Source organism: Microcebus murinus, chromosome 15 (assembly GCF_040939455.1).
Source record: "Microcebus murinus isolate Inina chromosome 15, M.murinus_Inina_mat1.0, whole genome shotgun sequence".
Classification (NCBI taxonomy): domain Eukaryota; kingdom Metazoa; phylum Chordata; class Mammalia; order Primates; family Cheirogaleidae; genus Microcebus; species Microcebus murinus.
In genome coordinates this window covers 62902059-62927276 of record NC_134118.1, presented here as the reverse complement: position 1 = coordinate 62927276, position 25218 = coordinate 62902059, and the positions used below count along the sequence as shown (strand labels likewise).

Sequence of the window (25218 nt, the reverse complement as noted above, 5' to 3'; positions counted from 1 at the left end):
GGCATAGCATGTTACCACACGAGGCATGTTGTCAAATTTCTAAGTTCATGATTTCTGAGACTGTTTTAATGGCAGTTTAAAAAGTGGTCTTTACTTTGGGTCACTCCTTTATTCCTATTTTAAGATTCTTAAAGGCTTTAGGAACTGGATTAGATGTGGAGAAGAGAATGCTGGTTGGGAATTTGGGTCTTCAGATGGTTGAAGGAATGTTATATGGATTGTATTAAGAGAACTAGAGCAAAGCAAGCAGGCTTACATTGTATAAAAATTTAAGCTAGGTATTGTGAAATCTTGTAATGAGCTTGAGACACTGAACAGTGTTACTAGGGGAGAATATAGAGTCTTCAGTAGCAATTTGAGAAGCAAAGGACTGGTTTTCAGGGATGGTTTAACATTTTTTAAGAGAGTTAATGCAGAAGTACATGATGATTTGAGGACATCTCAAACCTGAATCTGTTGCAATTTCTTCCCTTTACATAAAGACAAAATGAAGTTCAAGTGATGTAGACAAGCCAGAACATAAACAACAGCAAATAATTTTCTTCCATATTAACAATTCTTTGGTGACTGTCACCTACATGTTAATTGCATTTTCCCACTACTAAGAAGAGATCTTGTTTAAATCCACTGTCAGAAAGGATGGTTGTAATTTTTTTTTTTTTTTTTTTTTTTTTTTTTGCAAGAGAGCAAGAGGATTTATTTCCAGCGCGCGCAGGGGATAAACAGCATCACCAAGATGGGGAGGCTGCCGCCCCGAAGCTCTCAAGCTTAGGGTTTTTATGGGGCGAGACCACACGCAGGTGGCCGGGGAGTTTAGGGTGTGGAAATTCCAGTAGCTCCATCTTGCACAACCAGTTGCACGACCACTACCCAATTCCGAGAACTTGCAACGGACACTTACGGAAAAGATAAAGAAAAAGGGAGGGGTAGGGGTCTTAATTACCTAAGAGCAAGCATAGTTACAGAAGCGAAAAGCTGGTTAGGCTAGTTTGGGCCTTTAGGCTAGTTTGGGCCTTTCATTCCCCCCTTTTTCTTTTGGAAAGTTTTAATCTTGAAACTACAGGCCTTTATCTCCGGCAAGAGGTTGATAGTGTCGTTGTAGAACCATTAATTGAACTGCGCCGACCTGCTCTCAGACTAACGTCACTAGTCGGCTGAGTATACAAGGCCCAAAGGTTAGGAGCAAGATGAGTATAAGCAGGGCCCTAGCAAAGTGGAGAGTAAAGTAGTTAACCAGGGGGAACTGTTAAACCAAGACTCAAACCAACCTGCTTGCCGTTTATATTCCCGTTTGCGGCGGGCAAGCCCTTCCCTGACCTTAGCTATAGATTTTCTAACAACTTCCGCATGGTCTGCATAGACACAACGTTCTTCTTTGAGGGCAGCACACAGTCCTCCTTGCTGGAGGAATACTAGATCTAACCCCTTCTGGTTCTGGAGCACTACCTCGGATCGACAGCTGCCCTCAGAGTATTAAACCCTCTTTGCTGCATTGCCAGAGAAGAGATACTAGTTCCTGCTCCTATTGTCCCTAAGCCAAAAGAGTAGCCAGGGTTATGGCTGTGAAGGGCTCTCTTTTTTTTTTTTTTTTTTTTTTTAAAATTAGGTTGGTGACTCTTTGCCCTACTATGCTCTCATACATTGTCTCCTCAGTGTGCTATATTATTTTTGGGAACACTAACACCATTATACAGTAGTTTAGTATGCTTACAAAAAAGGATAGTTAAGGTGTCTTTAAAACATATCTTCAATATGAGTATCTGTTTCACAAATGTATATCCTTGTACAATCTTAAGCATATGGATCTTACTATTTTTACTGTCACTTTTTCCCTTCATATATGTAATTGATAAAAGGAAAGCTTTTTGCTAATTTAGTTTTTAAACAATATTTAGTTATATTAATAGTTCTTGTATTGTTAGATGATTTAGTGAGTTTTTTCACAATTTATCTTGCATTGAAATATATCTAAAGTTTTAAAAATGCAGAAAATGAAGCACAAAGAAATATCTTGCTTCAATGTCAGGAATACAGCAATTGTTTTACTCAGTATCTTTGAGGGAAAATTTGGATAGGCAAGATTCTAAAGCAATGTCTTATACTCGCTTTTTTTGAAGTTTGTGTGTAATAAATTAACCAACTATTTAAAAGAATCTTTTTTAAGAATACAGGATATCCCAAAAGACTTAGTGCAGTTTTAGCTTTAATAACTTCAGATGTAGAAATGTTATACACAATAATCACTTGCAGTTTAATTCTTTAAATTTCTTTGGCCCTTATTTATTAATAGTTTTGTGAATTTTTCAAACAAGTTTAAAATTTTGCTATTGAAAATTCATAAAACTAATAAGGACCAAAGAAAGTTAAAGAATTAAACTTTCAGATGATGGTTTTAAATAAGTTTGTAGTATTTCTGCTTCTGAACTTATTAAACTAAAAAATACTTGGCTTTATGGAATAGTTTCAATATTTCATATAGTCTTGGCCAGTCTGTAGGCTAAGGGGTAGACCTTTGAGGACTCTTCAAGCAATTTGATCCTATGTCTAAGCTTCAAGTTGCATAAATTACAGCATACAAATTCAAGAATGAAGGTAACAAACATGTCACCTTTAAAATACCCAGGATAATGTGACTTGGGATGCAGAAAATAACCAAACATAGCTGCTGTAACAATACACACATTGTATGGTGTTAGGATTGATGATCTTTGTTGAAATGCACTGCGGTCTAAATTCTTTGACGAATAAGTAAGGAGTAAAGTTCATCTGCCACTGCAGGATTCAGACGACAAGCCTTAAAATCAAAGAAAGTCAGTTATTTAGATATATTCTAATTGTTTGGGTCTTCTCATTTTTATTTTTTTAATTTGTTTTTAATAATAGTAAAGTACAATGAATTTCCAGGAAATGTTGATTAAGATACTTCCTATTCTGATTTCCTTCCTAATCACAATGAGGGAGTTTCAAATTTAACATGTGCAACATAGATCATACTCAGAATAGCCATGTAATTGTCATTTGAAAGAGATAAAATTGTATTAATGTAAAAAATAAAGGGAGTTTAAGCATTGATGATAGCATTGTATCTTATAAATTGTTAAAATAGTAAAATGCAAAGCATTAACATTTGGCCTCAAACTTGTTCTGATCTCATTATGTGAAGAATAGCATCTGTAATAATCTTATTTTAAAATATATAGCTTTATTATGCTTAAAGTAAACAGTGATAAGGTACATCATTTCTAGAATGTCAAGAATTTGTGACAGAGATCAGGTTATCTCTTCCAAACCCTACTCTGTGCACAAATTGTCCCTTCAGTATCCATGACAGTTGGTCACCAGATATATGCTTGATTGCTTCTAGTGGCAGGAAGTCACCACCTTACAGAGACCATTTTTGTTTTTGTTTCCTGAACAGTTGTATTAGAAGACTATTCCTTACATTAAGCTCAAATTTCCAACTCTGTACTTAAGAACCATTGAAGGACACCAAGAGAACATTTAATGCCAGTTTCATAGAAACCCTAAGAGGCAAAATAGTTGGCAGAGTCACCTAGCCTGACTATGGTAGAGCCAAGGCCATGCCTGGGTCCACCTCCTCTAAGGTCCCCTTTTACCATCTTGCTGCCTGACCTCATTCCATCACACACTGTCATTGGCCCTGATTCTGCTCCCTCCCCCAGGGTTCCTTTCCTACAGGACACACTGTCAGTCCAGGGAAGACCACTGTCAGGATCCCTTCATGTCCTTTTGCTCTGAGTGAGACATTCTTTCTCTTACAATGGCCAAAACTGAGTGCATATTCTAAATGTGGTCTTACTAGTGCAGAGTAATGGGGCTGTTGTCTCACCTCAGATGGAAAATAGTTCTTAGATTGCAATGCTTGTTTTGCTGTTTTATTCAGGATGAATATGTACCATATTTGTGAATAGGTTTGACCCAGAGTTTTCTAAAGATACTAAGGATAGCACAGAATCTGAAAATGACTTGATTTGGAAATTGGTATAATACAGAAAGCATTTAGATTTTTTTTAAAAAAGTTAACAAAGACAAGTATTATTCATACTAATAGAATGGTATAGTGATAAATACCCTCAAAAGTCAGTTGTATTTGGTTGTGTACTGTGTTCATATATTTATGTGTTGATATAGATTTGATGCTCTGGAAATTTAAATTTCAAGCAAAAGAAGGTTTCAAACTTACCTGACATTAGAATCTTGTGGGGAGTGTCAACAATTGTACTTGTGTCCCACTCCTGGAGATCATGATGAATTGTTCCAAAATAAGACCTGAGCTTTGGAATTTTTAAAAGATCCCCCCGTGATTTTAATACGCAGACAAATTTGGGAACTACTGCTGTAATATCAGATGCAGCCAAGGGACTCAGAAAATTGTTCCTTGACTTGTTCCCCAGCTCAATCTGAACAATTTCTACAGTACACGAATTGCTGTACAAAGTTTATAATGATGTCATTATAATTTGGACTCATGGATGTCATGGACCTAAGGCATGAACAACTTTTTGGTTTTTCTTTTTTAAAAAATACTATTTGTAGTGATCCCCCCATCCCCTAACCACTAAATATCTCCATCTCAACCCCTAGTTTTATTTAAGTTGCTTCATTTTAGATGTGAAATCCATTTGGGATCTAAATAAATGGATCACATGGATTAAAATATGAAAAGCCTTATTTTAACTGATTATCTCAAACTTACAAATACTCCTCCTAAGTGTGATTGATGTCATGTAAAAAAACTTTTCAAAAACTACATTTCATTACGATACCAGAATGAACATACAGGTTCTCACATTTTCTGGGTGAAAGACATGAAATTTTTGGCTTTAAGATCTTGGTGCTGGGCCTTAGGCTGCAGTTCCGTGTTTCCCCGAAAATAAGACCTACCCATAAAATAAACCGTGGCAGGATTTCTAAGCATTTGCACAATATAAGCCCTACCCCGAAAATAAGACCTAGTGATGGGCGTGGCTACGCAGAGTATCTGCACAGCCCCTGAAATAAGCCCTAGGGTGTCGTCTTGAGGAAAAATATAAGACCCTGTCTTATTTGGGGGGAAACACGGTAGTAGCAGAATGAAAGAATAATTTGGATCAAAATAGGGCTTATTTATCATCTGAGTTTCATTATACTAATTATTTGACAGAATCATCTGTAAACAATCTGCTTGTCGGACAACCTCTCTGCAGACAGACGTTATCTGCATTGTCATTGAGTAGTAAAAACACTAATCCATGAAGTTGTTCAAGTCTCAGCTAAAAGCCCAGCAGTTTTTTTCAGGTCAGTTTGTATTTTGTTCTAGAGCTTACTTTAGAATAATACTGTTTAGCTGTTGCTTCATCCTTTGTGATGCCCAAGCCAAGCTGAAGACATCTTGCATGGTAGAAAGACGCCATGGCCATGCCTCTGTTGATGAACTCCGGCAGACAGTCCGTGACTTGGGCTATCATGGGGATGTCATGAACCTCATCATAATCAGCAATCCTGATAGGATGTTAAATTGCAAAATTAAAAAGGACATCAGTTGTAGTTTACATGTTTACAAAATGTTGTGTCTAGAAATTGTCCTGTGCCCAAAGTTAAATCTCTCTATTCCTTTGAGAACTAAGTTGTTTGCTATGCAGGGAAGCAATATATAACAGTCAACTAATACCAGGGACATAGGAACTAACTCAAATGGTTACTTCACAGCTTCCCTATGGCTACACCCAGCCAGCTTACTAGAAAACAAAGGTATGTTTCTTTTTTCTTATAATATTCATATTGTAAGCTTAATTACCACTTTGTGGATTTAAACTGAATGTGGAAAGAAAGCATTTTCTGTTTCTTTGGATCATGAATTGAACCATCAACCTTAAATTTGGACATCAGTCACATAGGACCAGAAAATACTTTAAGAAACCAGGACATCTATACTCTAACACATTAACTGCCATGTGAGTTGTATTTAATTCACGCTAGTTTTGAGCCTGGGGCCTAATGAAGCATATGAAAACTCAATTCTCTGAAACAAATTCAATAAGTATGTCATGAGTCACATACATCTCAAGTGTCATGCAGTGTAAAAATTGCTTCTAGCTCTGCGTGAGTTGCATATAACTCACGCACAGAAAACAAAAATAACAAATTTTTCATTAGGATGATTTTGGTTTTGAGATTTTTATTTTTATAATAAAACACTGTGGCCCCAGGAGAAAAAAATTTTTTCTAGTGTGGCAGTCAGTGTGTTAAAAATGGGCAATGAAAAGAAGTAATCCTTTATAAAGCAGACACAAATATAGAGAATTGTGTGAAAATGAGATCTAGTCAATCCCATCTTAACAACAGTGTTTTGTGGAACAGAAATGTGGAAAGTTCCAAAAATTTTAAAGAACTATTTAAAGCCTTATTTTGATCAGGATGGGCATTTGCTTTGGGACATTGGCAGTCGCTCCTGTAAGTGGCCTGCTACCTGGAAGCCAGGATGTTGAGGAGGAGCAGGTAGAAGCAGCTCCCCTTCCCTTTATCCTCTCTTGTGGATCGCTGCCCCACACCAGGGATTGGAGACAGGGAGACCTTCATGCTTTCTTTCAGAGGTGTGACTGGGAAATATATCAGCACATACATAGTTTGATGGCCACTCAGGACATCCAGGCCTGTTTTTCCTATATATTGCTTTTGTACACTATGGCCAAATAAATGTAGGCAAGTACATGGAGCCTTATGGACTCAGGCAGAAGAAGTTTTTATATATATTTTATTAGATATTAATGTCTTTTAACCATTATTCTCATTTTAAAATCTATATGAAGCCATTATTTCAGTTGTGCTCTTACAGAAGTACATGACTGAGGAGTGTAGGAAGAAATTAAAATATTATAGACATTTCTGATGTGCCAAGCTATGTAAAGTATATATGCCATTTTTATAATCCTGCTGTAAAAGTATTTTTTCTTCTTACAAATAAAGCAATTTATGCTTTAAAAAGTTAAACTTGCTTAAGCCAGTAGCACTGAAATCCTAAAGACTGATGGAATAGAATTGTGCTATACAATGTAGTAACCACTAGCAATGGGGCTATTTAAATTAATGAAAATTAAATAAGATTTAAAAGTTTAGTCCTAAGTTGCACTAGATGCATCTCAAGTGCTCAGTAGCCATCATTTCCAACATTGCAGTGAGGTCTATTGAAAGAACTGGCATAGAACATCTAGTAGGAGTTCTTATAAATACTTTTATCCAGCTTACATATTCAAACCTTACTGCTATGATTTGAACAATGTGTCTGCTCCAAAATTCATGTGTTGCCAATGTGATAGCATCAAGTGGTGGGACTTTTAAGAAAGTGATTAGGTCATGAGGGCTCCTCCGCTGTGAATGGGATCAAGGCCCTTATAAAAGAGGCTTTGTGCAGCTTTCAGCTAACTTGCCTTCTGCCTTCCACTGCCGTGTGAGGACACAGTGTTCCTCTCATCCAGAGGATGCAGCCCTCCCTAGACAACCAGACCTGCTGCCACCTTGATCTTGGACTTCCCAGCCCCCAGAGCTATAAGAAATAAATTCCTGTTCATTATAAATTACCCACTCTGCAGTAATCTGTTACAGTAGCACAAAGCAGACATTCACCTTTTGGAAAACGCAACACACTTTGTAAAAAATTTCATCTTATAATAATACTCCACAAGATTCCCTTGAGCATAGACATTTCCACGTTCCGCTGCTTCTCTTAAGCAATGCAGGGCAGCTTCAGTATCCTGGCGGATGCCTTGTCCGTAAAAGTACATGAGACCAAGTGCACCCTGGGACTCCAGATTTCCATTACCACACGCTTCTGAATGCCAATAAAATGCCTAAGAAAAAGCACAATTTCATCATTCTATTTATTACTCAGGAGGTGAAATTACAAGGGAATACTAGACAGAAAAACATCTTACAAGGTAGCACTATTATTCATCTAGAAGTAACAGTTGCTAGCCTCTTGAAAGTCTTTCACACTAGCACCAAACTCACATGCTTACAGAGTGTGAAGGTGAGTTCCACTGCTGTCTACCCACAGTGCAGGTGAGGTCATGGCAGAGGAGGATCAGGTGTCCTAGGCTGCAAGATTCTTGATACACCAGAATAAGGATCAAAAAGGTGTAAAATAGGAAGTGTGTGAAAGGCACAGCAGGGTCCCTGAGGCTAAGGGACAGGTAAAGCTCCAAGTGCATCTGAGGCGGGCAGCTGCCCGAGATCAAAGACAACCAAGGTTAAAAGCTTTAGGTGGTCTCAAGCACATTTGCTTAATTCACAGTTACAATGAATTTGTATTAGTTAAAAAAATTCTTTCCAAGTGGCTATTTCATTATGTATCTGAGAATGGTTTTAGCTATGCTCCTCTTACAAGTTTACCATTAACTCCTCTCTGACAAGTAGGACTCAGCTGTACATTTCTTTCTCCTTGTAGGATTTTTGGAAGATGTTTCAGTTATTGATGATGAAAGAGATTATATTTCTGTGAAAATCTTAAATGGATTTAATTTCCAATTCTTAGTATATTTTACTTATTAGTATCATATATTCCTCAAATCCAAGGTAATATTAATTTATTCATACTTAAAAGGATTTATACCCAGGCTGTCCACCTTTTAGATTTTATAGTGTAATACTCTGTATATGTAGCTTTTTATAGTATGCAAAATACTCTTTACATCTTTGGTCTCCTTTGGTAGAGGTAGGGAAGTTAGCATTTATAGATAAGTAATAGGTGTGAAATGAGCTTTGAGGATCCTAAAATGTAAACTTTCTTTGCATTTTAAGGAAGTATAGGAGATATTCAAATCTATACAATTATTCCTCTCCATCCTCTCGAAAAAGAAATAGTGAAACATATTAATCTAAAAACAATGCTAGCATTGAAACACCAAGAACTGAGTACAACAGTGCATGCCTATAGCCCAAGCTACTTGAGAGGCTGAGGCAGGAGGATCACTTGAGCCCAGGAGTTCAAGTCTAGTCTGGGCCACATGGCAGCACCCCTATCTCTACAAAAGAGAAGAGAGAAATGTTACCTTTTCTAGCTCTTTAGGCTCTTTTGTTGAATAATACAATCCTAAAATACTTTGAGCCTTCACACTGGCTTTTGGATTTCCATTGTCTGCAGCAAAAAGCCACAGTCTAAAAGAGAAAGCAAGGCAAGTTATTCTTTGTTTCAGCATTTCATTCAAACAAAATCTTGCTCTCAGATAAGATTACCTTTCAGCTTCCTCATCTGATCGCGTAACACCTTTTCCTTCATAATAAGCTCTTCCAAGATTGTAAGCAGCTGCAAATTGTAAGTGTCTTGCTTTGGGACATGGAGAATCAATAATTTTCTTCATATAGCTCACTCCTTTTTCCTTCCACAAAGGAAAAAAACAAAAAAACCTGGTTTTTAGTTTTACCCAAACTAAATTTCTTTCTCCCAATAATGTTGGAAAGTGTTTACCCTCTGACATGATGGGTATGCATTTACATCATGTCAGATGTAGAAGATCATGAATCTATGCCTAAGGGGTATGATTACCCTGGATTCTGCAGGGGTAGAAGGTAAGAAAGGAAAGAATTTGCAAAAGTACATTTAATCAGGCATTCCTAGGAGCTCGGGGACATAAGGAATTTCCTTCATTTGATAGCCTCAATACAGGTTTCCTTTTTTCTCTCCTCCCAACCCCCCACCACCTTATAACCCTTATCCTGAATCACCACAGTTCTTAGAACTTATCAAAGTGCAAGAATTCACCTGTAATCCTAGCACTCTAGGAGGCCAAGGTGGGAGGCTCACTCGAGGTCAGGAGTTCAAGACCAGCCTGAGCAGGAGCAAGACCCTATTCTATTAAAAATAGCTGGACCACTAATTGTCACAGGTCCCAGAAACAGCATTATAGCTTGTTCCTTCAAGCAAGTGCCACCTAGTGACAGGGAGGTCAGTTTACATGCCCTTTACAGGATTTACTGACGCAAATCTTACAGGGTGTGGCTGATTCTTACCCACAAGCACCACCTATTGTCTCAGAGATTAAACTAGGTATGCCAACACAATTCACACACTGTTATGGAGATCGAAAGGCTAGGGAAAGAGAAAGGATTTCAAAGACCTCCATCCTCCCTCATCAAAGAGAGACAGGGAATGTGCCCATACAAATAGCTCACCACTGCTACAGCCTACAAAAAACTAGCAACTGAGAAAACCACAACACTAAGGATATCTATATCCAGAACCTAGGTCACCATCAAAGCACCCCCCAAGCAAAGCCAAAGGTTCTTACCCAACATATACTACAGACATAACCCTTATAAGTGTGGGGTGGGAGAAGCCCCATCTAAACCAAAGAAAATACAGAAACAAGAAGTGACAGTTGCTCCAGATAAGGAGGTATCAGCACAAGAACTGTAAGTATGAAAAACAGAGTGAAAGGACATCCCCAAAGGGGCACACCAGCAATGGATCCCAATCAAAATAAAAATAAATGACAGATAAATAATTCTAAATACGGATTGTAGGAAGCTCAATGAAATCCAAGAGAAAATGGAAAACCAACTCAAAGAAACCAGAAAAACAACTGAGGAAATGAATAAAAATTTCACTAAAGAGAGACACATATTTAAGAAAAAAACAAATAGAACTTCTGGAAATTAAAAATTCATTTAAGCAAGTACAAAAAACACAGTGGAAAGCCTTAAGAATAGACTAACCCAGGCAGAAGAATTTCAGAGCTTGAAGACAAGTCTTTCAAATGAACCCAGTCAGTCAAAAATAAAAAACAAAGAATCAAGAAACAAAGCCTATGAGAAATAAGGGATTATGTAAAATGGCCAAAGATAAGAAACATAAGCATCCCTGAGAGTGAAGAGGAAAAAATGCAAGGTCTGGACAACCTATCTGTGGGAATAATTGAGGAAAACGTCCCTGGTCTTGCTAGAGATCTAGATATCCAAATATAAGAAGCCAAACAAACACCTAGGAGATTCATTGCAAGGAAGGAATCACCAAGACACATAGTCATCAAACTGGACAAAGTCAACATGAAGGAGGAACTCCTGCAAGCCATGAGGCAAAAACATTAAGTAACTTACAAAGGAAAACTTATCAGGCTAACTGCAGTCTTCTCAGCAGAGACCTTACAAGCCAGAAGCAACTGGAGCCCCATATTCAGACTTCTTAAACAGAACAATGGCCAGCCTAGAGTTTTGTATTCTGCAAAACTAAGTTTCATATATGAATGAGGAATACTTTTCCAGAGAAGCAAACACTGAGGGAATTTCTCATGACCAGATCTGCCCTGCAGGAAATACTCAGCACTGCATTGTTCATGCAACAGCATAATACACACCCACCAGTGTAAAACCACCCAAAAACTAAAGTTCACCACACCTGGCCTAAATTCCCAATTTTTATTCAGTGTATGGAATATTTTTGTAAGAGGAGGCAAATAAATAAATAAATCATAAGAAAATTATAATACTTATGTTCAAATCTTATTTGTTTATTCTCTTTTACCTTCAAACATGCCAAAAGAAATAAAAGCTAGAAATATAATTTGTGGGCCGAGTGTGGTGGCTCATGCCTGTAATCCTAGCACTCTGGGAGGCTGAGGTGGGAGGATCCCTGAGATCAGAAGTTGAGACTAGCCTGAGCAAGAGTGAGATGCCGTCTCTACTGAAAACAGAACAATTAGCCAGGTGTTGTGGCTCGTGCCTGTAGTCCCAGCTACTCGGGAGGCTGAGGCAGAAGGATCACTTAAGCAAGCCCAGGAGTTTGAGCCAAATATGAGTGACGACAGCCTGGGGAAAACACAAATCCAAGAAACCTTGAGTAAGTGGTCCTGAGGCGGTCAAACTCACTACTGTGAGTTAGGCTGATGCCACAGCACTGTACTCAAGGCAAAAGAGTGAGACTCTGTCTCAAAATACATATATATATATATATATATATATATATATATATATATATATATATATGATTTATGTAGAATAGATTACTATGCAAGTATTAAAATGATGATGTAGATTATTGACAAATGCATTGTTAAGTGAAAAAAATTACAAAACAGTATATATAGCATGGTCCTATATTGAAAAAGTACATATATATATACATATATACAAGTATGTATATAAATTTATATAGAGAGTTGACTCTTGAACAATATGGGTCTGCATGTGTTATACACTTATAGACAGATTTTCTTCTGGCTCTGCCCAACTCCTCCACTTCCTCCTCCACCTGCTCAATGAGAAGATGAAGACCCTTATAATGATCCACTTCAACTTAATGAATAGTAAATATGTTTTCTCTTCCTTATAATTTTCTTAACATTTTCTTTTCTCTTGCTTACTTTCATGTAAGAGTATGTATATAATACATATAACATATAAAATATGTGTTAATTGACTGTTACTGATAAGGCTTTTGGTCAACAGTAGGCTATTTAGTAGTTAAGTTTTGGGAAAGTCAAAAGTAATACATGTGTAAACTAAAAATAAAATCCTAATCCTCCCAAACAAATGAATGGACCTGCTGTTGGCCAAAGGGACCCCAGAGAAACCTGAAAAATTGATTTCTTGGCCATGATGGGAGGGGAGGTTGGATATGCCTCGTTATACTTCTCTTTTGGAGTTTAGTCATAAAAACTGACCAGCATTAATGGTAAAATAAGACTGATAAAACACACTCTTTGTGTCAAGAAGATATCAAATTATAAGCAAGACCTAACGCCATGTAAAGCAAGGGATAAGTAATGCCTTACAATCCATAAAATCTTGTTCAATAGGTTGTTTTTTTTTTGCATGGTATCACATGACAGGCAAAAGACTCCAGTATCTTAACTTTAGCATTCCTTTCTACTGACTCCAAGTTAAACAATCTCTATATCTACCTATGACCTGAAAACCTCCACTTCAAGATATCCCACCTTTTTAGGCCAAACCAATGTATACCTTCCATGTACTGATTTATGTTTTTGCCTGTAATTCCTGCCTTCCTGAAATGTATAAACCCAAACTGTAATTTGACAGCCTTAGGACCACTTACTCAAGGTTTCTTGGATTTGTGTTTTCCCCAGGCTGTGGTTACTCATATTTGGCTCAAAATAAACCTCTTTAAAATATCTTGCAGACTTTGGTTTTTCTATTAACACATCGATTTTCAACTGCATGGGCTTGGCACTGCTAACTTCACATTGTTCAAGGATCAACTGTATATATAAATTTTTGTTCATGGAACAATACACAGAAGAATATATTTTAAAATAAGTGTTCATATTTAACAGTCGAATTTGGAAGTATTCTAGTTTTGCTTATTTTCTAATTTTTATCCATGTTCATGTAGCTTTGGAACAATTTAAAAATAAAGGAAAGCATTTTATTTCTTATTTTATTTATTTATTTATTTTTGAGACAGAGTCTCACTCTGTTGCCTGGGCTAGAGTGCCATGGCATCAGCCTAGCTCACAGCAACCTCAAACTCCTGGGCCCAAGCAATCCTCTTGCCTCAGCCTCCTGGGTACTGGGTCTACAGACACGCACCACTGTGCCTGGCTAATTTTTTCTGTTTGTAATTGTTTGGTTAATTTATTTCTGTTTATAGTAGAGACGAGGTCTCGCTCTTGCTCAGGCTGGTCTCGAACTCCTGAGCTCAAGCAATCCTCCTGCCTCAGCCTCCCAGAGTGTTAGGATTACAGGCGTGAGCCACCATGCGCGGCCAAGAAAAGCATTTTAAACAGAAAGACAGCAACAGACAGCTAATGGTAGCAAGGAATATTTTCTGTGGTAAATCAGAGGATTCAAAAACTCTAATGACCTCTAGAGACTCAAATTGTGCAAATGAAAAATATTCATAGCAAACTGACAATGTTATTTCTCATTCAAGATTTCCTGAATTTCCCACAGTATCTATTTCTGACCTGGTATTTCAAAATTTAGAACTTAGATGTCTTTACTATTTATATACTGCATAAAAATTCCATTTTTATCTAAGGTCACTAGATTTGAAGAAAATTTCTATAACGTTTTTAGAAAATGTTTTAACATGTCAAAGATTCTATGGCTAATTATGAGAATCATGCTCAGAAAAAGGAATCTGAACCTTCCCCCTTCCCAGCCCCTCAGTAAAGTGAAGTCTCAATGGTAGAACTATATGCACTAGAAGAGACAAACTATGCCCTAAAGGGTATCCAATGAACAAGAAGTTGCTACTGATGTTTATTTCAACATATCTGCTCACCACTTGAACAAAAATGTAGTAATCAATTCAATATAGAAGCAATTCCAGTAGAATAACCCTAGTCCATATTAACATAAAAAAGGAAATTATTCGAAAGATTAAGTGTCTCTTTAGCATTTTCGGAGAGTCATTCTAAGTAAACTTATCAAAGATTCAAGTAAAAAAAGGCTCATTGTTTTTTATAGCTGAGCCCAGTTACATGAATGTGGAGGGCTTTGGAGGGGTTAGAGCTAACCTGAGGTTGGAGCTGGGGACAGAGAAGGGGGAGAGGGGCAAAAAGAAATCAGATTCATTTTTTTTACATAAATGTAAAAATTATACCAATGTGATTTAAAATGCTAAAAAGTTATATATTATTAAAATATAAGGATAGAGATATATTATCAAAATATAAATTAATTGCATCAAATAATCCATTGATGGTGAAATCTTAAATGCTGGGAGCAAGATAGAAACTTACGGCATCTGCGGTGGTCCCCAGCCCATCATAATACATCACTCCCAGCTGGTAAAGGGCTTGATGATCTTTTTCCTTGATATCTTCAAACTGTTGTAATGCTTCTTCATACCATCCCTACAGGCCCCCAGAAAATATGTAATTATTTTTATTATGATCTTAAAGTAATCCCAAACTGAGGCACCAACAGGTTAAGTATTTGTATCCAAGAATATACAGCAAACAACCTAGCTATGTTTGAACCCATGCCCAAAGTTGAGAGACCCTGCTCTTAGCCATTTTGCTATGCTAGCCTCAGAGTGCCAAGTGCATGATAAGCCCTCGAAAGATGCTTATTGCTGGAATAAATGAAGGCGCCATCACAAGGTTAGGGAGTAAGTGGGAAGACAGGTGAACAGCTGCCCAAATAGTCAATGGATGGTGAGGGATTGGGAATAGTCCATCCTTTTTCAAGTTTTCCCTTGAAGAATTGAAACTACATTCTTGGAGTTGGGATGACAGGTTGCAGAGTTCCTGCTGTGACTGTCTCCCAGGCTAGCCCAGCATAAAGTGGATAAGGAGGGCAATTTCTTCCTCACTCTACATAGGAATGCATAAAGCTACCTGAGTAATAGATAAGAATCAGTCTTCAATTGTTATTAATATGCAGATGGTTTACAAATTATATTAAATGTTTTAAGCAAAATATTAAAATTCAATCTTTACAGTGTGAAAATAGACTTTACACCAAAATGACTCCCATAAATGACAGTCATTAGAATGACTTTTGCGGAGAAAGGTCAGATATCTCTATAAGCTGGTAGCAGCATGTCCACAGCCACGCTTTACACAGCCACAGATTACATAATCTATGTAATATGACAGAATTTCCCTAGTATAACAAAGTAAGGAACTCTACATGAAATTTTGATATGAGGATCTAACAACAAAATTATGGGAAATGAAAACAAATAAAAAATGGTACCTCTTCAAAATATAGTTGACCTCGTAGGAAATATGCCAGAGTGTCCCCTCTTCTTATTCTTTCCTTCAAGAGCTGCAGTGCCTTCTCTACCAAATCAGCATGCTTGTAGTGATCTGATTTTAAAAAGGTAAAGAATTCCATTAACATACAATATGAGTTTTCACGCTTGAAGTAATAAATTATGTAAAATTCATCTAACATTACTAATGTTAGTTTCCTTCCTAATTTTCATACCTGAAACTAGCCTCCTTAGCTTAAGGAAAAAGTATTGCCTGAGAAAAAGCATCATCACAGTACCTAACATTGTGTCTTGTATAATAAGGAAATATTTGTGATTGGCTCTCACACTAAGCCTGTTCACAGATAGGTGGGAGCCTTAGCAGTACAGTCTATGTCCATGCATTGGTTTGTCTTTGGGCAAAGCTGCCTTGTGGGTGAGTTGAATTCTTAATCTGAGACTTAATTAGTACTACCCTAACCAAATGAGCTAACCATCCCAAACATAATTTTTTAAAAGTCTGTAGGAAAAAAAAGGTAACTTCAAATGACAATTTCAAGTAAAGCATGGCATTGTTTTCTTTAATAGAAGTGACATCTGGCTTCTCTTTTCTAGAAGCACACCCTTAAGTCATGAGAATAAAATCAAGATCAGGATGTCGTGCTTGCTTCGGCAGTACATATACTAAAATTGGAACGAAATAGACAAGATTAGCATGGCCCCTGTGCAAGGATCACACACACACACCAGGATGTAATTGTAAGACTTCACTGATGATTTCCTATCAGAGTAAGTGGCAACTTCACAGATTCTTGCAAGAAAGTTAGAAAGGACTATAAAATTAACCACTTCTTTGAAATCAGTAAGACAAACATTTTTTGTTTCGTTTGCTCTAGCACACATAATGAATTTTAGTGAAAATATTTTCCAAGGGAAGATTAAATGTCAGAATTTGTACCAGTCTTTTCCTTTCTCCATTGGAAGACTTTTTGGTCCTTAGCAGCATGCTGGGATACAGAGAAGGGGTTCTTGGGCAACTTTTCACTGGTCAACTTCATCCTGCTTCCACAATCTGTATCCTGTAAACAAGAATAAAAAATAAGATTGTAGTAATTTTTTTCTCCAGTAAAGTGCAAAAGAGACTCCTTGGCACTTATGCAAAGCATCCTCCTCTCATTGCCTAGGGATAGGGCACCAAACCACCAGCTCCAGGCTGTGAACATTCTTTCCTAGGAAACCAGGACCCTCCATAGCAACCCTTCCTGTCTGTTCCCACCGCACGGGATTAACCGTGAGACCTCTTTGTCCTGTCTGGCATGAGTTCATACATTGCAATGGGTCATGTCACCGCCACAACTACTGCCATTTAGTGGAAACTGGTGAAACAACTTGTAGATACAGTTCTTGTGCACTGGTGCCTCCTTGTGGCCTGGTAAGAGAAGTTCATCAGACTCAAATGAAAGCATTTGTCTATTTTACCTGGGAATATACTTTATTTTAGCTGTGGTGTTGAGTTTTATCTTCCCATCTGTAATGGACTGCCATGTTGTAACATGGATCGCAGTTGAATGGTAAATCAGAGACTTCATATAAAATGTAGAGGCTACCTCATTTGGGATGAAGGAGTCCAGGTTGGCCTAGGCCGAAGGTAGTGAGACTCAGTTGTTGCTATGCTTTTTTTGTTTACTCCTTGGCATTCTACTCTGCTATAGCTTCCTTTCACCAATCAGAAACAAGCTTGCAGTAAAGGTTCCTGATTAGTAGTCAAGGGAAGAACTCAAGAGACCCATAGTATGATTGGACAGCTGTATTTACATAATTATATGATACTCTTTTAGACAATAGATTGCTTTATTAAATGAGAATGAAATGCAGAAAAGGGAGATAAATTAAGTATATTAGGGGAAAAAAATCACTGAACTGTCTTTGTGATTTTGGAATGGTCATTTAATCTTTTTAAGGGTCAATTTCCTCATCTGTAGTTTGGACTGTAAGTAGTTTGAACTAAATAATTATTAAATGTCCCTTCTTAGATATATACAATTCTTTGATTATATGATTCCTAAAATCTATTGTTGCCTTAGTGAATATAAAAATTTCCAGTGAGCTTTAGGGTGAAGGACTATTAGAAAAGATATAAAGAAGAAAGACACTCCAAATAGATCCATGCAGACAGCAGAGACATTTCATTGTCACTGAAGACATTGACCCAGTGTGCTACTATATCCAAAGAGGCTAAGAAAAAACTTGGCATGTTCACAAAGGGCATCAGAAATGAAACAAATCAGAAAACAATACCTTACCTCACTGAAACTCACAGTGCGGCGCTTTGTGGTTGTCACACTGCACATAGTTTTTGTTGTTGTGGCTTAAAAGAAGTGTCGAAGATAGTCTGTAAAATAAAAATGAAGGTTGATTGACCTCTTCCTAAATGCCAGGTATTGTTCCTTAAGTGCTTTTACAGGCATTACCCCCTACAAAAGTTTATGAAGTAAGTTCTGTTATGAAGCCCATTTAACACGAGGAAACTGTTAAATGAGGAAACTGAGGCACGATTAGGAAGCTCAATAAATTGCTTAAGGTCACAGGGCAAGTGGGACAGCTGATATGCCCCAATGCTTACGCACTTCTTTATTAGTCTATTCTGTCTTTCCAAAGAGCAAAACTAATATGGTATTTTAACATGACTCCTGTAAGAGGACAACTCAAAATTTAGTACCTTTTTAATTTGAAAAAAAGGGAACTAAGAGAAAGCAAGACTTATGTGTTTATTTCTGCCGATCTTGGGATGTGATATAAAATCATCATTTGAAACTTGACAACTGTTTGCATAATCTGTTGTAAATTGATAACATTCTATAGTAGAAATTACAGACATTAATTGATAATATACAATCAGAAAGAAAGAAATCTATGATTTTAAAGGAAAGGGTAGGTGCAGTGGATGCTAATGCTGCCCCTATCCTCAGTTGCTGTGGATATTAATCAAAAGCAAATTACAGCTGTTCTATCTCTGAAGCTTTGTCCCCAGCCAAACATGAAATCCCTCACTCCAGGACACTTTACTCCCTCTTTCTTGGAAACTACTCAGAAGACCATCCCCCTATTAGGAGAGGCCATCCGCCATGCGTCTTGAGCATCCCTGCACATCCTTGCTGGGTGTGTCAGGGAGGCAAAGCCCTGAAAGCTCTTTGCATGGACCATTCCCAGGGTTGTGTTTGCCATCAGGCAACCTTCAAGGATAAGGTAGTATCTCTCTACTGACAAACAGCAGGTTTGCTTCTCGGAAAAGCAGTGAATCCCCCAAGCTCATGCTCTTCTCTTACAATGCAGTCTCCTGAGTGTGCAGGAGGGCCCTTTGTTTCACCTTTGTGGGAATTAGGGGACATGGGGAACTGGCTCAGACATCATGCTGACCCTCTGGCTACTGCTTTTGCCACGAGTAATAAAGTCATTTTTCTCTGATCCAGGAGTCTCGTGTCCTCTGCCAGCATCTACGAAACAGGCTGTCTTGTTAGTTGTAAGGAGGGTAGAATCTCAGACCCTGCGTGGTCCTTAACATCCCTTTGCCTCAGGGTGAGATCAACTCAGTCCTGTAATTTGTGCTCTGTGAGATTAGGAGGAAGCTAGTTTTCACTTGAGCTGACATTCTTGCTCAGCCTCCCCGCCCCCGCCCACACTCTATTCTGCTTCTTTCACAGCCCTTCTCCTGAGACCACACCCCGGTATATCACTTGAACAAAAATCCTATCTGGGGCTCTGCTTCTAGGGAGCTTAACCTAATACAATATGGACATGTGGAAAAAGAGGTATTTGTTCTTATCTTTCTAAAGCTGGCATAATAAAGGATAACTTTCCTTCCAATCAAATATTAGAGTATACAAGGGCTGTCTGGAAAGTGTAACCATTCTTGTTATATTAACAATAGCTGGGTACTTTCTAGACAGTACTGGTATGGTGAACAGTATATGTGATATATATAGTATGTGACTTTTTTAAACAAATAGTTTATTGATAAGAGTACTAAAATTAGCCTAATGATGAATAACTTTATTTAAAATGCTTGATGACAGGAAAGCAAGAATGATTTAAGAGTAGAAAGATTCTATAGAGACTGGAGATAGAAGTTAGCTCTACTTCTCTGGCAATTAGCAGAGTCATGCCAAATACAACTGCAGTTTAGAGCTGCTGCGTGAGGGCCAGATGAAAATGAGTCTTTCCTTATGCCTTCACAGGGATTATAGTCACAATGGAAGTGAAAAAAAATTAGAGATTCTGTTATTTTTGTTATTAATTTAATTATATTTGTTGACGCTTCTAATTGGCTCTTTTGGCATTAATGGCCTAATCCAATACTGAAATTGTGTATAACTGTATTACTTAAAGTTCTTTTAAAATTGAGGTTCAATACTGAAGTTGCTGTCATACTAAACAATGTTACTAGTGCCCATGAAAACAGAGATGAGGAAGAATCGTGAGCAAAATGTCAAAGCCCTGTGTTTATTGTTATTGTTCCTTTCATTACTATTGTCTAATGCTGGTTTAAAAAGTAGTGTTCATACATCAACTGGAAGCATAGTATATACATATATTATGGAAAATTAGAAAAGAATCATTATTAATGCACTTCTATTCTTTCCCCTCCTCCCTTTCCAGCTAAGCCTGTTTGTTTATTTAAAACAAAAGTGCTTTTTCTCATGCCCTTCCCTTTTGGGTGTGGCAAATTTACAACATCAGGCCCTAAAGTGAGAGGAAAAAAGTAAGAGAAAAGACAGGATGTCTTTTATAACCACTTAAGCTGAGATGAGCATTGCATGAGACAGCCTACTAGCTTTTTACTTCATTTTTCTCCAATTTACCATGTATTCTGTGGGCATATAAAATAGGCTAACAAACACTGTTATGTTCAAAATCTTAAGGTCATTTGTGTGAGCTTCTGTCCTGCTCCCAATATGTGGAAACTCGTGTTGTCCCGTTATGGCTGTCATGTCCTTTTCTGAGGGTATTTCACTCAACAACCAAAGGTAAATGGATGTGAATATTATTTAGTGATTGTGTGTCTATTTTCTGGATTTATAGAAGCTTATTTGTCCAGAAGAGCTGATGCTATTATAGTGTAAAATCCAGTCTGGCATGATTTACCTCCAGAGGTCAGCTAGTAAAATACATAAAGTAAAACTGTTTAATTATGTACTAATTGCTCATCATCCCCAAGGTGTAGCAACAGCTCAGAAAAGAGAATAGAATCATAGGGAAGTGACAAAGATCTCTAACAACAGAAATTTAAATTGACCAGCTGTCCTTGTTAATTAAAGATATTCCCTTTTTTCCCCCATTAAAATAATTTCAAAATCTCTTTCACATTTAGTCTTCTCTGGTGGGTAGGATGATGAGAGCCTGCTGTCTCCTTTCGGCTGCAGGAGGCAATCCTCACAGACTTGGGTCCTTGCAGTATTTCTGCACTGCCATTCTTTATCATAAAAAGCTATTGTAAATAGTTTAAATATTAAAAAATACAGAATATAAGCAGGATTCTATATATATGTTTACACACATTTATGTTCAAATATCCATATGAATAAAAATGTTTAAAACTATCTCTTGGGTCACTCCCTAAGAATAACAACATAAACTTGATTGCACGATTATTTTATGGCTGTTACAAAACATACTACACTGTAACTAAAATCAGAACTAAAAGACTACTTATCTTTAGAAGACGAGCCTGTCTTCTGAAAGTATAATAATAAAAATACTTCTTTTTCCGTCCTCCTCTCAAAGATATCACTAGATAGAAAGGAATTACTGAAGATTTTAGGGAAAACAAATCTATGGTTGGAGCTTTAGTTTCGAGCTGGTTTAATCCGAAGAGCGCTTAGGAAGAGAGTCAAGGCACTAGATAAGACGTCAGGGGCTACAATTTCAGTCGCGCCAACTGTCCCCACAGTTGCACAGAAACGAATGACTCAAGCAGAGCAGCATAAGGAGCTCCAGGAGAGCCAACTCCCCAGCCCTGGTCGCCCTGCCGGCGGGAAGAGCCCGGCGGTCCCACGTGCGGGGCCGGTCCGCTCCCGGAACTCCCGCGCGACACGGCGAGGGCGCCCACGGGCTCCTCCTCCGGCTCCAGCTCCCGCAGGCCCCTTGCGCTAGTCAGCCGGGACGCACACACGTCTGACGCTCCTGCGCGCGGGCCCGGCACGGCGCGGCGTCCCGCACAGGGGGCCCGGATGGGCTCGGCGCCGTCACCCCGCGGGGCCTGGCCGGAGCGTTCGTTTCTCTGGGGACAGGGCAGCTCCCGCGGTAAAACCTCTGCCCTCAGGCTCACACTCGCCGCCCCTCCAGCGCCCTCATTTCCTTGCTCAATAGGCTGCGGGCCTCGGAGACAGGCCAGCGGGGCGATTTTGAACGTGAGGCGGAGAGAGGCCTCGCTCCTGCGGGGGAGCGGCCGCACCGCGCACGGCGGCGAGGGAGAGAGCATTGATAGCTGCCCGTTTTCTGGTTACGTGCGTGCACGCAGAAGCCAAACCTTCGCCCGCCACTCCCGCTTTTCCAGAGGGATTAAAGGGCTGGGCGCGCTAGTGTGAGACGTGTGAAACTGGGCGCGCCTCATGGCGGCCGCCGAACCCCGGCTGCCCCGACTCCCGCCCGCCGCACCCAAGAACTGCGCGGCGCACGCGCGCTAGGGCTCCCCAGGGGGCCGAGGGCCCCGGCCCGAGATGGGCGTGCCTGGCGCCGCTGCGGCTGACCAATCGGCTGGCGCACCTGCGCGCCGACCTTTCTCCCTCCCCGCCCCCGCCCGCGCGGCGGGTTCCCGGCAGCACGTGGCAGTGTTTGTGTACGTGCGGCGGCCGCGGGGCTGGGGAAACTCCCCGCAGCAAGGAGCGAGGCTGCAGGGGCGTGGCCAGGGCTGGGCAGCTGGGGCGAGGGGCCGCCCGCTACCCCGGCAGTCTTTAAATTCTCCCATACTGCGCGCTCTTACCTGCCGGTCTGCAGCGAGTGTCCCACCACTCTACATTTACAGAGACGCTTGTCGTCTGCTTTGGGCGGGAAATGCTGCTGCTTGATTGCAACCCGGAGGTGAGACTCCTGTTCTTTTGGTCCTTGGGGCTAAAGCTTCCAAGTATCTCTTTTCGGGAGCCCTGGGAGGGTGATCGTGGACTAACCACTTGGCGCTGCCTTGTCAAGCCTCCTCAGAGTTGGGTTTGGAGTCGGGAAAGGGTTTCAACCCGGAGAAGGCCCTTGCTGGGCAATGCGAGAGAGGTGCTGGATCTGTTCTCTTCCCGCAGGTGGATAGTCTGAAGCATTTGCTGGAGACGGGGACCTCGGTCAACGCACCCCCGGATTCCTGCGAGCAGTCGCCTGTCCACTTAGCGGCAGGTGGCGGCCTTGTGTACTTTCTTCTCTGGCAGCTGCAAACGGGCGCTGACCTCAATCAGCAGGTAACTAGGTAACGGATTGTTGCTGTGTACAACCCTCCCCTCCACCCTAAATACACACAAAACATTTGTTACACGCCAAAAATGTTGAGCTTTAAACATGTCTATGGCAGCGATATCCAATAGAAATAGAATGCTAGAGAGATATGTAATTTTAATTTTTTTTAGTAGCCACATAAAGTAAAACATGAAATCTTAGTAATTTAATCTAATTTATCCAAAATATTACCTTTTCAATATGTAATCAACTTTAGGCAATTACTGATGAGGTATTTTATTTTATTTTTACTGTGTGTTCACAGTCTGGTGTGGCAGCATATCCCAATTCAAATAAGCCACATTTCAAATGCACTTTAGCTGGGCGTGGCTATTGGCTATCACACTGGACAGCATAGGTCTCCAGTTTATTTCAAAAGAAATGATTGCTACGTTACCAAAAGTCTCAATATAGCAATTGAAATAACTTGTGAGGCATGCCCACAGTCATTATGGGTTCCTAAAGAACTTTCTTAATGGTAGTTCGCATCTTCCATTGAATATTAAAGTATGTTGAATCTTAAATTGTAAACCTTTGACTTCTGTAGAATTCTACTTTGTTTTTATTCACTTAAAGTTTAATGTGGATGCAGCTGCATGTTTTTATTAATGAAAAATTTGTATTAAAAGCACATGAACTTATCAAAATAAATAGATTGAATGAAAAAATTAAGTCCAGTAGAATGCAATTCTGACTATAAATAGCTCAAATAGCTATTCCCAGACTTTACCCACAGACTTCCACAAAAATATTTTGGGGACAGACATTAAAATGCACTGTCTTATCCTTAAGGATGTTTTGGGAGAAGCTCCACTACACAAGGCAGCAAAAGTTGGAAGCCTGGAATGCCTTAGCCTGCTTGTAGCCAGTGATGCCCAAATTGAGTGAGTATAAAATCAGCACTTTCAAATTTTATGTTTTCTTGGATTACTCAGACTCTTGAAGCTTAATTACATGTGCTTTAAAACATAATGCTTACCTAATTGATAATTTAGTCCCCTCATTTAAATGCTAATGTAGGCTGTTAGTGATAATCTAACAATATTCAGTTTGAGTAAGTGAAAAATGGATCATGAGCAATCAGAGGTGCCATCCTGTTCATTATGGCAGTATTCTACTTCAGTTTTCCACAGAACCCATTCTGTGGAAGTTCTCGTTGACTACCTCTGGGTACTCATTCACTGTCTTGAACAACAAATACTCTTATATTCATTTAAAAATGGAATGACCACTCTGCTGGACTCTGTTACTACTGAGGATATGACAGTGAGCACAACTGAAATTTCCCTATGTGTCCTTTACCTCTTTTCTGCAACCAACATTTCTATGAGCCCCAAATTTCTTAGCTAAAAAGATAACAAAGAGTAAATTATCAATTTTTTAAACTCAATTTTTGTCATAATTTCAGTTTATGTAATAAGGACGGGCAAACAGCTGAAGATCTTGCTTGGTCATGTGGATTTCCAGAATGTGCCAAGTTTCTTACAACAATTAAATATATGCAGACAATAAAATTAAGTGAACAATCCGATAGAGATCATTGTGTTCCAGTGCTTAGACACAAACGAAGTTTTGGAAGTGCAGAGAATACAAGCGGGAAAAGGAAGTGTTGGTGAGTAATGTGTAGCTGCTGCTTTCTACCTCTCCCTCAAGGACCTCCTATTTAGCATAGAATTTATTGTTTCATTTAAATACGGACACTCTCGTATTTCTAGTATTAACACTTGAATACACTGGTTATAGTTACTAGATTCTAGGGACCAGAAATTGGCCTGCATGGTGGAAGTTTGGGGAGAAAACCTTTTAAGTGTTTAATGTTAATATAATATTTTTTAAAAACAGATGCCATATTGGTTATGAAGAGGTTTGAAGAATGCCTTCATTTCCTGCAGATCTACAAGCTACTTCTTTTGGTTTACCCTATGTGTCTAAACTCCTAAGGAGGAGGAAAACTTTCTTCCAAGTGAAGATAACATTTAAGAATACATGTATTTACATGCCTATAATATTTTGGTTGTGCATGCTTTGTCTTCTGAGTTATTAAAGGAATGTCTAAAGAGTAAATTCTCTGTGCAGTATTTATAACT

General features: G+C 38.9%; 2 protein-coding genes and 1 non-coding gene across 5 annotated transcripts; 2 read left to right on the top strand and 1 right to left on the bottom strand.

Moving 5' to 3' along the window:
* Positions 1 to 382: 382 nt before the first annotated feature.
* LRP2BP (LRP2 binding protein) lies at positions 383 to 22750 on the bottom strand. Of its 2 annotated transcripts, XM_012784927.3 has the most exons (10): positions 22638 to 22750; positions 17962 to 18050; positions 16617 to 16737; positions 15661 to 15773; positions 14700 to 14813; positions 9232 to 9374; positions 9048 to 9153; positions 7624 to 7847; positions 5328 to 5502; positions 383 to 2794 (listed from the first exon to the last, which is right to left on the bottom strand). In XM_012784927.3, exons 2-10 carry the CDS (start codon positions 18007 to 18009, stop codon positions 2729 to 2731), a joined length of 1110 nt encoding a protein of 369 aa, XP_012640381.1. In that variant the 5' UTR covers positions 18010 to 18050; positions 22638 to 22750; the 3' UTR covers positions 383 to 2728. The 2 variants fall into 2 exon arrangements, with proteins under 2 accessions (XP_012640381.1, XP_012640384.1); XM_012784930.3 differs by lacking the exons at positions 17962 to 18050; positions 22638 to 22750 and adding an exon at positions 17138 to 17654.
* LOC142876774 (U6 spliceosomal RNA) lies at positions 16319 to 16426 on the top strand. Its single transcript, XR_012923592.1, has one exon. It is a non-coding gene; the product is annotated as a U6 spliceosomal RNA (small nuclear RNA).
* Positions 22598 to 25195, top strand: ANKRD37 (ankyrin repeat domain 37). 2 transcript variants are annotated; one of them, XM_012784936.3, is made up of 5 exons: positions 22598 to 22735; positions 22945 to 23097; positions 23924 to 24015; positions 24540 to 24743; positions 24974 to 25195. In XM_012784936.3, coding segments are annotated over exons 1-5 (477 nt in total). In that variant the 5' UTR covers positions 22598 to 22708; the 3' UTR covers positions 24975 to 25195. The 2 variants fall into 2 exon arrangements, with proteins under 2 accessions (XP_012640390.2, XP_012640389.2); XM_012784935.3 differs by lacking the exon at positions 24974 to 25195 and having other exon boundaries at positions 24540 to 24747.
* Positions 25196 to 25218: the final 23 nt, after the last annotated feature.

Excerpts from the sequence above, each read along its gene's own strand:
- LRP2BP (XM_012784927.3), bottom strand. The coding sequence starts at position 18,009 with ATGTGCAGTGTGACAACCACAAAGCGCCGCACTGTGAGTTTCAGTGAG. Across the intron at positions 16,738-17,961 it reads GCACTGTGAGTTTCAGTGAG|GATACAGATTGTGGAAGCAG; the intron begins GTAAGGTATTGT and ends TCTTGTTTACAG. Across the intron at positions 9,154-9,231 it reads TCAGATGAGGAAGCTGAAAG|ACTGTGGCTTTTTGCTGCAG; the intron begins GTAATCTTATCT and ends TTTCTCTTTTAG.
- ANKRD37 (XM_012784935.3), top strand. The coding sequence starts at position 22,709 with ATGCTGCTGCTTGATTGCAACCCGGAG. Across the intron at positions 22,736-22,944 it reads TGCTTGATTGCAACCCGGAG|GTGGATAGTCTGAAGCATTT; the intron begins GTGAGACTCCTG and ends CTCTTCCCGCAG. Across the intron at positions 23,098-23,923 it reads GCGCTGACCTCAATCAGCAG|GATGTTTTGGGAGAAGCTCC; the intron begins GTAACTAGGTAA and ends CTTATCCTTAAG.